This window comes from Halichoerus grypus, chromosome 4, assembly GCF_964656455.1.
Source record: "Halichoerus grypus chromosome 4, mHalGry1.hap1.1, whole genome shotgun sequence".
Lineage (NCBI taxonomy): Eukaryota > Metazoa > Chordata > Mammalia > Carnivora > Phocidae > Halichoerus > Halichoerus grypus.
This window is the reverse complement of record NC_135715.1, coordinates 74,268,798-74,284,105: the sequence shown is the minus strand read 5'-3', so window position 1 is coordinate 74,284,105 and position 15,308 is coordinate 74,268,798. Positions and strand designations below refer to the sequence as shown.

The 15,308-nt window shown below is 35.8% G+C and overlaps 1 protein-coding gene across 1 annotated transcript in view; it reads right to left on the bottom strand.

Moving 5' to 3' along the window:
* Positions 1-15,308, bottom strand: part of LOC118541633 (phospholipid-transporting ATPase IB-like) — a 158,438-nt gene that overhangs the window by 37,027 nt on the left and 106,103 nt on the right. The window contains 2 exon segments of the mRNA XM_078070016.1: positions 2,518-2,592; positions 4,972-5,082. Of these exon segments, the coding sequence (XP_077926142.1) occupies positions 2,518-2,592; positions 4,972-5,082 (186 nt within the window).

Here is a 15,308-nt window from a genome sequence, read left to right as displayed (position 1 = left end):
TATTTTCTGTGGCTTTGGAGCACCCTTAGCATCTATTTCTTTCTTTTTTTCTTTTTTAAGTTTATTTATTTTTATTTTTTATTGTGTTCAATTAGCCAACATATAGTACATCATTAGTTTTTGATGTAGTGTTCAACGATTCATTAGTTGCATATAACACCCACTGCTCATCACCACATGTGCCCTCCTTAATACCCATCACCCGGTTACCCCATCCCCCCCACTCTCCTCCCTTCTGTAACCCTCAGTTTGGTTCCCAGAGTCCAGAGTCTCTCATGGTTTTTCTCTCTCTCTGATTTCTTCCCATTCAGTTTTCCCTCCCTTCCCCTGTGGTCCTCCATGCTATTCCTTATGTTCCACATATGAGTGGAACCATATGATAATTGTCTTTCTCTGTTTGACTTATTTCACTTAGCATAATCCCCTCCAGCTCTATCCATGTCGATGCAAATGGTGGGTTTTCATCCTTTCTGATGGCTGAGTAATATTCCATTGTATATATGAACCACATCTTCTTTATCCATCATCTGTTGAAGGACATCTCGGCTCTTTAAATATTGTTTGCCTGTGTCTGACTTGCAGGTAAGTGACTTGCAAATTAGTTTGATGGTTTTTTTAAGGTTGCTTTTAAGTTTTGTTATGATGGGCCCAGAATAGTGTTTATTATAGGTCTAATTTATCCTTATTTTTAAAAGTGTAACTTGATTAAGTTTTCCCAATATCATGTGTAACTAGTTATTCCTAGCCCTGAATTAACTCCAAGAATTCATCCTACTGCTTTCTGGTAGTTCTTTCCCTAGCTTTAAGTAGATTTTTCTCATGCATACACAGACCAGAACCAAAGACTCAAGGGGGCTCTCTACAGATCTTCAGTCATTCTTTCTGTCTCTCTCTCAGTACAGTTCCCTCTTTGATATTCTAGCTACCTGGGCCCACTGAGCTCCAACCTCTGTGTCTTCAACTCATTAAGACACCTGGGCCTTCTTTTGGGTCCATTGTCCTGCACTGTGGCTTGGAAATAGTCCTTCTCTCAATGATCACAGCCATGAGCAGCCTTTTGTTTAATGTTTGAAAACCATTGTTTTATATATTTTGGCTGACACTGTAGGTTATTTCTGGTAGGAGGGTAATTCCTATAGCAGTTAGTCATGCATGGGCAGAAGCAGAAATAATATAGGACCTCCAGAAACAGTATGACTACCTTTTTAAATGTAGTTATTAAATAAACAATCTAACTCTCTTATGGCCAGTAACTATTTGATGTCCTAGGCTTCATCTTTCTCCCATCTGTAAAATATATATGTAATGAGATAAGATTTAATAAGTCAATGGATATTAATAAGTCATCATATATTATCCTAAAATGTCCACAATTTTAAGTTTCCCAATTAAAGCCATCATTTATATATATAAAAAAGCCAGTCTCTGTGCTTTCCTTTATTTAAAAAAAAAAAAAAGATTCCATTGACTAATATGTGACCTATGCATTCATAGTGAATTTGCTCACACAAAGATTCTGCCAGGCCAGTCTGTAATGAAACTTAAAAAAGTAAAATTGAGTATTGTCATCTGTGACCAAAAGCCTGGTAGAGACAAATATGTGTATGACCTCAGGTTCACTGATATAGTGCTCTAGTCAAATATGTCTAGAATTGACATGTACACAACTATTCATAGCACTAGACATTTTTGTATTATTGGACACTCAATGACTTTTGTCTGTGCTGTTTCAGAATTCAAGCTCCCAGAAGACAGAATGTTAGGGATTGAGGCACAGAGTATCCAGATTCTAATATGTTATGATAATGCAGTACAAAAGAAAGGTCATGATATACTCACTGGGAGCCTAATTTTTATGCTAGGTTTCCCTGACCTCCAATCTTTAAACTGGAATAATAAACAAGAAAAATAAAACAAAAATTTAAAGGTGAATTAAAAGACCATTTAACCATACCGTTTATTTCTAGTTTCTTAATTTAAAATGAGTTAAGTAATGGTATGGGATTGTTAGTTTCAGAAGATTCCGTTTATTTATTATAGGACTTCATATCAAAATTCATCATTTCCTACAAACACAGGGTTAAAATATTTACAAAAGGACAAATTTTCTACCAGGAGGTTTAAAAGGCTGGGGAACTACACTATAAAAACACACCCACACACACAGATATAAATAAATATTAATTAAATGTATTATATGTATTAAATAGAATGGAAAGAAGTGAAGTTCGATAATAATTACTTGGCTTAAAAGCCTAAAAACATTGTACAGGCATATAGTAAGGAGGTTTTGGATGTATTATCAAAATGCATTGCATAGAAATTTAATGTAGTTGCTATAGAATGATCTCCTATGATTGAAACCATGTGTGGAGAGTATGGGCTTCTGCAAGATGTGTTGCAGCAACAAAGGCTCTAAAGATGTATTTGTGCTGCCTGCTATGGGCAGATGATTGACTTAGATACAGTTCCCAGACATAAACAGCATGCTATCAGATAGAGATGGAGAATGCTTACCACATTGTACAAGCTTATGCACCAATGCTCAAATATAATCTGCCCAGAAAATCCATTAACAAAGGCAAACCGAAGCTGAAAGAGAAGAAAGTTCAAGAAGTTTTGTATTGACCTAAGTGTTTCCATTCACTGAAGTACTTTATCATTCTTTTTTTTTTCCATGTCATCAAATGGGATTTTACCAAAATGTAAATAAAATCAAACTTGAGTATTTGAGCCTAACAGAAAGCCAGTCCATTTATTTTAGAATTTTTATTTCATTCTTTGTTACTGTACTTTCTCTATCAAAAAATAATTTCAATGAAATATTTAGATCTCATTGTCCAATAATGCATTGCTTCAGTAAAGAATGATATTGAGTTGTAAAAGTTTAGAATGATTTTGTCTGTGGCTTCAGCAAATTGTAGCATCTGCAACTAATAACATTTGTAACTGGCCCAGCCAAAGAAAGGAGAACTCCTAATTCAAAAAGATCTATGCCCCTCTATGTTTATTGCAGCATTATTTACAAAAGCAATAAATGTGGAAGCAACCTAGGTGTTCATCAATAGAAGAATGGATAAAGAAGAGGCTATATACACTCACATATATATATATGTATATGTATATATCCAATGAAATATTGCTCAACCATAAAAAAAGTATGAGATCCCACCATTTGCAACAGCATGGATGGATTTAGAGGATATCCCTCTTTGACATGAGTTTCTAAGTGTTACTTTCTCTGTTACTTTTTGGAAGAGTTTGAGGAAGATTGGTGTTAATTTTTCTTTGAATGATTGGTATAATTTTCCAGGGAGGTGTTTGATTACTGATCTCATCTCCTTACTATAGTCTGTTCATATTTTCTATTTCTTCATTATTTGCCCAGCTGATTTTTGACAAAGGTGGAAAATCAATTTAATGGAAGGATAACCTTTTCATCAAATAGTACTGAAGTAATCGGATCTCCATGGGCAAAATAACTAGACAATCTAAACCCTCCACTGTACACAAAAATTAACTGAAAATGAATCATGACATTAAGTGTAAAACACTTTTAGAAAACTACATAGAGGAAAATCTTTGGAATCTAGAGCTAGGCAAAGAGTTTTTTGATATAGAACAAAAAGCATGATCCATAAAAGGAAAATATATAAATCAGACCACATCAAAATTAAAAACTTTTGTACTCTGAAAGACGATTAAGATGACAAAACAACATGATACAGACTGGAAGAAAATATTTGCAAACTACTTACCTGCCAGAGGACTAACATCTAAAATATGAACTCTCAAAACTTAAGAGTGAAAAAACAATTCAATTAGAAAATGGACAAAAAAATATGAAGACACATTTCACTGAAGAAGATATGAAGATAGCAAATAAGTACATGAGAAGATGTTCAACATCATTAGCCCCTACGGAAATGCAATTTAAAACCACAATGACATATCACTACCCATCTATCAGAATGGCTAAAAAAATAGTGATAACATCAAGTGCTGGTAAAGATCCAGAGAAACAAGATAACAGATGCTTTGCTGGTGGGAACTGAAAATGGTAAAGTCACTCTGGAAAATAGTTGGGAGTTTCTTTTAAAACTAAACATGCACTTCCCATATGATCCAGCAATTGTACTCTTGGACATTTGTCCTAAATAAGTGAAAACTTGTGTTTGCACAAAACCTACACACAAATGCTCTTCAACAGGTGGATGATAAATGTTATGGTAAGGGAACAAATGATACAGGGAATAACTTGTATCAATCTCAAGGGAATTATACAGACTGAAAAAAATCCGATCTCAAAAGCTTGTATACTACATGTTTCCACTTTTATAACATTCTTGAAAGAACAAACTTATTAGGATAGGGAACAGATTAGTCACTGTCAGGGGTTAGGGATGGATGTGGCTATAAAGGGATAGCATGAGGGGGATCCTTGTGGTGAGGGAACAGGTCTATATCATTGGGGGAGGGTTGGGGAGGGAAAGAGGCCTCTGCCTTGATTTCTATGGTGTTTACATCAATCTACATTTGGATAAAAGTACACAGAATCACACACACAAGTGTGTGTAAAGCTGGTGAAATATGAAAAAACTCTGTTGGTTCTATCCTGGTTTTGATATTGTCCTGGAGTTATTCAAGGTGTTCTTTAGGGAGAATTGGGTGAATGTTTCACAGGACCTCCTAAAAATATTTTTGTAACTTCCTGTGAATCTATAATTATTCCAAAATAAAATATTTCAAAATATATTTCCATAGCCAAATTAAAGGTTTAACAGGTATCTTTTAAGTCAGGATGGTGGTTAGAAGATTCAAATTTACTGAATAACTTAGAGTAAAAACCTAAAACAGAATTATGTAATGGTAATTTAAGTGATACAAATATGGAAAAAAAAAACCTAAACTACCAAGACTGATGTCAAAGACCTAACTTTTCCATGAAAGAAAGTGTATCTCTTTTCTTACCTCAATAATGTATAACACTACATTTTTGTAGAAACAATACAATATGCATTTCGTCACTCGAAACTGATTCCAAGCTCCATGAACCAACAGAAGCTTCTCCAAGTAGCTAAACTAAAAGAAGGAAACAACAGTCATTTGCAAGTTCAAAGGGACCTACCAGTTAGTGACAAAACCCACAAAACATCATTTTCTCAGCATTTCACATTTCAGAGTTTCCACTCTAGAAAATGTAACACAGAAGGAAGCAGAGTGAAACCAATTTCGCAGACAACCTGACATGGCAGTTCTTATAAAGAAATTTTTTTTAAAGCTTTATAAAATTCACCTCTTTTATCACTAAAACAAATCTTTTTAACATCATATTTTTTTGCCCAGTAAATGCTGCTTAGATTTTCACTTGGAACGTGAAAGGCTTTTAATCTGATACACATCTAAGACTTTAATCATAGTAATGGGACAGACTTATTTAATGAAAGCAACATCCTATTAGAAACTAGAACTCAGGCTAAATCACTCATCTTTTTTTTTTTTTTTTTAAATGTGTGATCAGGTATAAGTAACAAAGTCTTACAGGAATCAGTTCCCCACTTCGTATAATAAATAAAAAGTTAAAATTAAAAATGAAGGTTACATGCAGCCTCTGCAGTGTTGTGAGCCTCCTTACCCTCATCTACATACATACTTTCATAGCAGTTATTACCTTCTAACAAATGACAGGCACTACTGTATATTTTTGTTTCCTACAATGGAAGCTCTGTGAGAGTAGGTCTCATTGTTGACTTTACTGATGAATCCTAAACACCCAGAAACATGCCCAAAATATGGTATTCGCTCAGTGAACATTTTTTTGAATGACTATACAGGAGAGTCATTCCACAAAATGAGTAATTCAGTAATTTAATGACTCCTGGAATTAAATACTCACTTCAAAGTGGCACCAGGTGGTACATATGAAAAATTTTAAACTTTCAAAAAAGAGCACTTACGATTTTGGATCATGAGAGAGCAGGTTGGGGAAGAAGATGCTCAGTGAATTAAAGAAAGGTTTTTGTTCGTTTATATCCAGAACTTGATATTAAACTTGAGTCACTATAGAAAACATTCCTATTGCCTCAGTGTTTAGCTTTGCAATGGTTTAAAGTCAGAGTTTCATTTCTTGGGATGACTTAAAAATATTAAGAAATTTGGAGAGAAGGAAGTGAATAATGTACACTTTTCAGAGAATAAAATGTTCCAGGTTATGAGTAGAATGTTATACTGATATACTCTGAGAAGGGAAATTTCTTCATTACCCAGAAAGAGCAGAGTAAAAGACATTTGTTTGACCACTGCTGCAGAATACATATGAAAGGCTGGAGGCAGATGGGGCAGAAATGGGAAAATTTCCACTTACAGTTCTGGGAATAAGATTCATTCTGCAAAAGTATAAGATGGCATACATCACTGGCAGAATACCTTCTCCCCCTCTGCAGTCAATGCTGCTCTTGGGTCGAAGTAAGAGGGAGGAAAAAAAAAAAAAAAAAAACAGTGTGGCTTAAAGTATTATTGACATGAAATAGCCTTTTAATGGGGGCCTAAGCATGAATCAAATCAATCTCCTGCATTAGTGGCTGTCTTGGTGTGGCACTTTAGGGGTGGGTGGAAGGAAGAAGAGAAAACTTGGAAGGTCTGTTCCAAGATGGTGACACAGGAAGACTCTCAACTCACACCTCCTTCACAGACACACCAAATTTACACCTATTTACATAGGAATTCCTCCTGAGGGCTGACTGAATAGCTTCTGCACCACAAAATATTGATGGAGACACAGTAAGAAAAAGAATCCCCACCCCGACACTGCAAACTGCAGTGGGGAGCAACAGCAGTACTTAAGGACCATGAGTAGATTCGTCTGCCCTGGGGTGCAGAAAAAAAGCCACAGTCTAAAAGGGTAACTAGAATAAAAAAAGTAAAAAAAAAATATGAAAGGAAAACTGTTCCAAGTAAAAGCAAACATACAATAAAGGTCATAGAGCAATCACTTGTAAACTATTATGAAGGTTAAAAGACAAAAGTAGTAAAATCAATTCTAAAAAATTAGTTAAGGGGATTCACAAAATAAAAAGATGTAAAATAAAATAAAACTTATACATAAATTATGAAGGGAGAAGAAAAAAATGAAGTACTTTTAAAATGAGTTCAAACTTAAGAGACCATCAACTTAATATAGTCTGCAATATACTTAGGATGTTATATAAAACCTCATAATAAACCAAAAACTTATAATAGATACACAGAAAATAAAGAGAAATAAAGACAAGCAAAACACTAAAGAAAATTACAACTCACAAGGAAAAAGAGTAAGAGAAGATGAAGGGAATAGAGAAGAACTACAAGAACAACCAGAAAACAATTAATAAAATGGCAATAAGTAAATATCTATCAATAATTACTTTAAATGTAAATAGTCTAAATGCTTGAAAAAAAGACATAAGGTGACAAAATGGATAAAACAAATAAGACTCATTTATATGCTGCCTGCAAGAGACTCACTTCAGACCTAAAGGCACATATAGACTGAAAGTGAAGGGATGGAAAAAGATATGCCATGAAAATGGAAGTAAAAAAAAAAAAAAAAAAGCCAGGAGGCAATACTTATATCAGACTAAATAGACTCGAAATTAAAGACTGTAGCAAGTGACAAAGAGGGCACTACATAATGATAAAGGGATCAATAAACAAGAGGATATAATAATTGTAGTTATCTATGTACCCAACATAGGAGCACCTAAATAAAGCAAATATTAATAGACACAAAGGGAAAACTTGACAGCAATATGATAAATAGTAGGGGACTGTAACACCCCACTCATATCAATGAATAGATCACCCAGGTAGAAAATGAGTAAGGAAACAGTGTCTTTGAACAACACATTAGACCAGATGGACTTGACATATACAGAAAATACCATCCAAAAACAACAGAATACACATTCTTTTCAACTGCACATGGAACATTCTCCAGGATACATCATGTTAGGCCACAAAAGAAGCCTAAATAAATTTAAGAAGATTAAAATCATACCAAGCATCTTTTTTGACTACAACTGGTATGAATGAAGCTAGACATCAATTACAAGGAAAAAAAACAAACAAACAGAAAAAGCACAAACACGTGGAGGCTAAACAATATGGTAATAAACAGCCACTGGGTCAATGAAGAAATCAAATAAGAAATTAGAAAATACATGGAGGAGATAGTCCAAGATAACAGAGGAGTAGGAGATCTTAGTTTTGTCTGGTCCCAGGAATTCAGATAGATAGCTATCAAATCATTCTGAACACCTGTGAACTCAATCAGAGATATAAGAAAAGATTAGCTGAAACTCTACAAATAGAAAAGCTACCACATTCTGCAAGAATGACAAGACAGAAAAACTCACCTCAAAAATGAGAACAAGAAAAAAAAAAACAAGAGGCAGTACTGACTGCCAGGGACCTAATCAGTATGGATGTAAATAAGATATCAGAACTAGAGTTCAGAATAATGGTTACAAAGATACTAGCTGGGCTTGAAAAAAAAAGCATAGTAGACACTAGAGAATCCCTTTCTGGAGAAATAAAAGAACTAAAATCTAATCAAGTCAAAATCAAAAAAGCTATTAATGAGATGCAATAAAAAAATGGAGGCTCTAACTGCTAGGATAAATGAGGCAGAAGAAAGAATTAGTGCTATAGAAGACAAAATGAAGAATAAAGAAGCTGAGAAAAAGAGATAAACAACTACTGGATCATGAGGGGAGAATTTGAGAGATAAGTGATACCATAAAGAGAAACAATGTTAGAATAATTAGGATCCAAGAAGAAGAGGAAAGGAGGGGGCAGAAGGTATATTGGAGCAAATTATAGTGGAGAACTTCCTAATCTGGGAAAGGAAACAGGCATCAAAATCCAGGAGGCACAGAGAATCCCCTTCAAAATCAATAAAAATAGCTCAACACCTCGACATATAATAGTGAAAATTGCAAATCTCAGAGACAAAGAGAAAATCCTGAAAGCAGCTTGGGACAAGAGGTCCATAACCTACAAGGGTAGAAACATCAGACTGGCAGCAGACCTATCCACAGAGATCTGCCAGTCCAGAAAGGACTGGCATGATATATTCAGGGTACTAAATGAGAAAAATACGCAGCCAAGAATACTTTATCCAGCAAGGATGTCATTCAAAATAGGAGAGATAAAAAGCTTCCAGGACAAACAGAAACTAAAAGAATTTGTGATCACTAAACCAACCCTGCAAGAAATATTAAAGGGGATCCTTTAAGCAAAGAGAGATCCCAAAAGTAACATAGACCAGAAAGGAACAGAGACAATATACAGAAACAGTGACTTCACAGGTAATACAATGGCACCAAATTCATATCTCAATAATTACTCTGAATGTAAATGGATTAAATGCTCCAATCAAAAGGGAGAATCAGATTGGATTAAAAAAAAACAAAAAAAACCTAAAAACAATAACAAAAAAAGACCCGTCCATATGCTGTCTACAAGACTCATTTTAGACCCAAAGACACCTCCAGATTGAAAGTGAGGGGGTGTAAAACCATTTATCATGCTAATGGACATCAAAAGAAATCTGAGGTAGCAATCCTTATAGCAGACAAATTAGATTTTAAACCAAAGATTATAATAAAAGATGAGGAAGGACACTATATCATAATTAAAGGGTCTATACAACAACAAGATATAACAACTGCAAATGTTTATGCCCCCAACATGGGAGCAGGCAATTATATAAACTAATCAATAACAAAATGAAAGAAACACATTAATAATAATAAAATAATAGTAAGGGACTTCAACACCCCATTCACTGCAATGGACAGATCATCTAAGCATTAGATCAACAAGGAAACAAGGGCTTTGAATGACACACTGGACCAGATGGAATTCACAGATATATTCAGAGCATTCCATCCTAAAGCAACAGAATACACATTCTTCTCAAGTGCACATGGAACATTCTCCAGAATAGATCACATACTGGGCCACAAATCAGGTCTCAACTGGTACAAAAAGATTGGGATCGTTCCCTACATATTTTCAGATCACAATGCTTTGAAACTTGAACTCAATCACAAGAGGAAATTTAGAAAGAACTCAAATACGTGGAGGCTAAACAATATCCTACTAAAGAATGAATGGGTTAACCAGGACATTAAAGAAGAATTTGGGGCGCCTGGGTGGCTCAGTTGGTTAAGTGACTGCCTTCGGCTCAGGTCATGATCCTGGAGTCCCGGGATCGAGTCCCACATCAGGCTCCCTGCTCAGCAGGGAGTCTGCTTCTCCCTCTGACCCTCCTCCCTCTCATGCTCTCTGTCTCTCATTGTCTCTCTCGCAAATAAATAAAATCTTAAAAAAAAATTTAAAATTTAAAAAAAAATTAAAAAAGAAGAATTTAGAAAATTTATGGAAACAAAGGAAAATGAAAACACAACTGTTCAAAACCATTGGACTGCAGCAAAGGCAGTCCTAAGAGGGAATTATATATGGGCCTTTCTCAAGAAACAAGAAACATCTCAAATACACAACCTAACCTTACACCTAAAGGAGCTAGAAAAAGAACAGCAAATAAAGCCTAAATCCAGCGGGAGAAGAGAAATAATAGAAGAAGACATATTGGAGCAGATTATCAGAAGATAATTAGATAGATCGATAGATAGATAGTAATCAGATAGAAGATAATCAGATAATCAGAAGATTAGAGCAGAAATCAATGAAATAAACCAAAAGAACAGTAGAACAGATCAACGAAACTAGGAGCTGGTTCTTTGAAAGATTTAATAAGATTGATAAACCCCTGGCCAGGCTTATCCAAAAGAAAAGAGAAAGGACACAAATAAATAAAATCATGAATAAAAGAGGAGAGATCACAACCAACACCAAAGAAATACAAATAATTATAAGAACATATTATGAGCAACTATATGCCAACAAATTAGGCAATCTGGAAGAAATGGATGAATTCCTAGAAACATATAAACCACCAAAACTGAAACAGGAAAAAATAGAAAACCTGAACAGAACCATAACCAGCAAGGAAATTGAAACAGTAATCAAAAATCTCCCAATAAACAAGAGTCCAGGGCCAGATGGCTTGCCAGGGGAATTCTACCAAACATTTAAAGAAGAATTAATACCTATTCTTCTGAAGCTCTTTCAAAAAATAGAAATGGAAGGAAAACTTCCAAACTCTATGAGGCCAACATTACCTTGATCCCAAAACCAAAGACCCCACCATAAAGGAGAACTACACACCAATATCCTTGATGAACATGGATGCAAAAATTCTCACCAAGATACTAGCCAATAGGATCCAACAGTACATTAAAAGGATTATTCACCATGACCAAATGGGATTTATTCCTGGGCTGCAAGGATGGTTCAGTATCGGCAAATCAATCAATGTGATGCACTACATTAATAAAAGAAAGGACAAGAACCATATGATCCTCTCAGTAGAGATAAAGCATTTGACAAAGTACAGCATCCTTTCTTGATTAAAACTCTTCACAGTATAGGGATAGAGGGAACATACCTCAATATCACAAAAGCCATATACAAAAAGCCCACAGTGAATATCATTCTCAATGGGGAAAAACTGAGCTTTTCCCCTAAGGTCAGGAACACAACTGTTGTTCAACATAGTATTAGAAATCTTAGCCTCGGGGTGCCTGGGTGGCTCAGTCGTTAAGCGTCTGCCTTCGGCTCAGGTCATGATCCCAGGGTCCTGGGATCGAGCCCTGCATCGGGCTTCCTGTTCCACGGGAAGCCTGCTTCTCCCTCTCCCAGTCCCCCTGCTTGTGTTCCCTCTCTCACTGTGTATCTGTCAAATAAATAAATAAAATCTTTAAAAAAAAAAAAAAAAAAGAAAAAGAAATCTTAGCCTCAGCAATCAAACAATGAAAAGAAATAAAAGACATCCAAATCGGCAAAGAAGTCAAACTCTCATTCTTCACAGATGATATGATACTCTATGTGGAAAAGATTCCACCCTAAACTTGCTAGAACTCATAGGAATTCAGCAAAGTGGCAGGATATAAAATCAATGCACAGAAATCAGTTGCATTTTTATACACTAACAACGAAACAGAAGAAAGAGAAATTAAGGAGCCGATCCCATTTACAATTGCACCAAAAACCATAAGATACCTAGGAATAAACCTAACCAAAGAGGCAAAGGAAACTATAGAACTATAGAACACTCATGAAAGAAATTGAGGAAGACACAAAGAAGTGGAAAAAGTTCCATACTCATGGATTGGAAAAATTAATATTGTTAAAATGTCCATACTACCCCAAGTAATCTATAAGCTCAATGCAATCCCTGTCAAAATATCAATATTTTTCATAGAAAGAGAATAATCCTAAAATTAGTATGGAACCACGAAAGATCCCAAGTAGACAAAGCAATCTTGAGAAAGAAGAAAAATGCCAGAGGTATCACAATCCCAGATTTCAAGATATACTACAAAGCTATAATAATCAAAACAGTGGGTACTGGCACAAAAACAGACACATAGATCAATGGAACAGAATAGAGAGCTGTCAAAATATGATCAACTTTTTTCACAGAACTGGAACAAATAATCCTAAAATTTGTATGGAACTAGAAAAGACCCCTAATAGCCAAAGGAATGTTGAAAAAGAAAAGCAAAGGGGTACCTGAGTGGCTCAGCCAGTTAAGCGTCTGCCTTCGGCTCAGGTCATGATCCCAGGGTCCTGGGATCGAGTCCCGCATTGGGCTCCCTGATCAGTGGGGAGCCTGCTTCTCCCTCTCTCTCTGTCTCTCATGAATAAATAAAAAAAAGAAAAGTAAAGCTGGTGGCATCACAATTCCAGACTTCAAGCTCTATTACAAAGCTGTCATCATCAAGACAGTATGGTACTGGCACAAAAACAGACACATAGATCAATGGAACAGAATAGAGACACTCAGAAATGGACCCTCAACTCTATGGTCAACTAATCTTCCACAAAGCAGGAAAGAATGTCCAATGGAAAAAAGACAGTCTCTTCAACAAATGGTATTGGGAAAGTTGGACAGCCACATGCAGAAGAATGAAACTGGACCGTTTCCTTACACCATACACAAAAATAGACTCAAAACAGATGAAAGATCTAAATGTGAGACAGGAATCCATCAAAATCCTTGAGGAGAACACAGGGAGCAACCTCTTTGACCTCAGCTGCAGCAACTTCTTTTTAGACACATCTCCAAAGGCAAGGGAAGCAAGGGCAAAAATGAACTATTGGGAATCCATTAAATAAAAAGCTTCTGCACAGCAAAGGAAACAATCAACAAAACCAAAAGACAACTGACAGAATGGGAGAAGGTATTTGCAAATGACATATCAGATAAAGGGCTAGTATCCACAATCTATAAAGAACTTATCAAACTCAACACCCAAAGAACAACTAATCCAATCAAGAAATGGGCAGAAGACATGAGCAGACATTTCTCCAAAGAAGACACACAAATGACCAACAAACACATGAAAAAATGCTCAACATCACTTGGCATCAGGGAAATCCAAATCAAAACCTCAATGAGATACCACCTCACACCAGGCAGAATGGCTAAAATTAACAAGTCAGGAAACAACAGATGTTGGCGAGGATGCAGAGAAGGGGGAACCCTCCTACACTGTTGGTGGGAATGCAAGCTGGTGCAGCCTCTCTGGAAAACAGTATGGAGGTTCCTCAAAAAGTTAAAAATAGAGCTACCCTATGACCCAGCAATTGTACTACTGGGTATTTACCCCAAAGATACAAATGTAGTGATCCAAAGGGGCACATGCACCCCAATGTTTATAGCAGCAATGTCCACAATAGCCAAACTATGGAAAGAGCCTAGATGTCCATCAACAGATGAATGGATAAAGAAGATGTGGTGTGTGTGTATATATATATATATATATATATATATATATATATATATATATATAAAATATTTTATATATATAAATATATATAAATATATAAAATATATATATATATATATATATATATAAAATGGAATATTATGCAGCCATCAAAAAATGAAATCTTGCCATTTGCAATGATGTGGATGAACCTAAAGGATATTATGCTAAGGGAAATAAGTCAATCAGAGAAAGACAATTTTAATATGATCTTACTGATATGCGGAATTTAAGAAACAAGGCAGAGGATTATAGGGGAAGAGAGAAAAAAATGAAACAAGACAAAACCAGAGATGGACACAAACCATAAGAGACTCTTAATCTCAGGAAACAAACTGAGGGTTGCTGGAGGGGGCGGGGGTGGGAGGATGGGGTGGCTGGGTGATGGACATTGGGGAGGGTATGTGCTATGGTTAGCACTGTGAATTGTGTAAGACTGTTGAATCACAGACCTGTATCTCTGAAACAAATAATACATTATATGTTAAAAAAAAAAAAAAGCAGCTAACAGGAAGGGAAAAATGAAGGGGGGGAAATCGGAGGGGGAGACGAACCATGAGAGACTATGGACTCTGAGAAACAAACTGAGGATTCTAGAGGGGAGGGGGGGTGGGGGGATGGGTTAGCCTGGTGATGGGTATTAAGGAGGGTATGTACTGAATGGAGCACTGGGTGTTATACGCAAACAATGAATCATGGAACACTACATCAAAAACTAATGATGTATGGTGATTAACATAACATAATTAAAAAAAAAAGACTGATGAATCACAGACCTGTACCCCTGAAACAAATAATATATTGTATGTTAATAATAATTAAAAAAAAAAGAATAGAGAGCTGAGAAATATCCCACACGTATATGGCCAATTAATCTACAGCAAAGGAGGCAAGAATATACAATGGGGAAAAAGCCAGTCTCTTCAAAAAAAGATGTTGGGAAAATTGGAAAGCCACTTGCAAAAGAATGAAACTGGGCTACTTTCTTACATAATACAGAAAAGTAAACTCAAAATGAATTAATGACCTAAATGTGAGACCTGAATCCCAGGGCACTTGTGATGAGCACTGGGTGTTGTAGGTGATGAATCACTAAATTCTACACCTGAAACTAATATTACACTGTATGTTAACTAACTGTATTTAAAAAAATTTTTTTTAAGATTTTATTATTTATTTGAGAGAGAGAGGGATAGAGCACAAGCAGGGGGAGCAGCAGAGAGAGAGGGAGAAGCAGGCTCCCCGCCGAGCAGGGAGCCCGATGCGGGGCTCGATCCTAGGACCCTGGGATCATGACCTGAGCCAAAGGCAGACGCTTAACCGACTGAGCCACCCAGGTGCCCCAACTAACTGTATTTAAATAAAAACTTG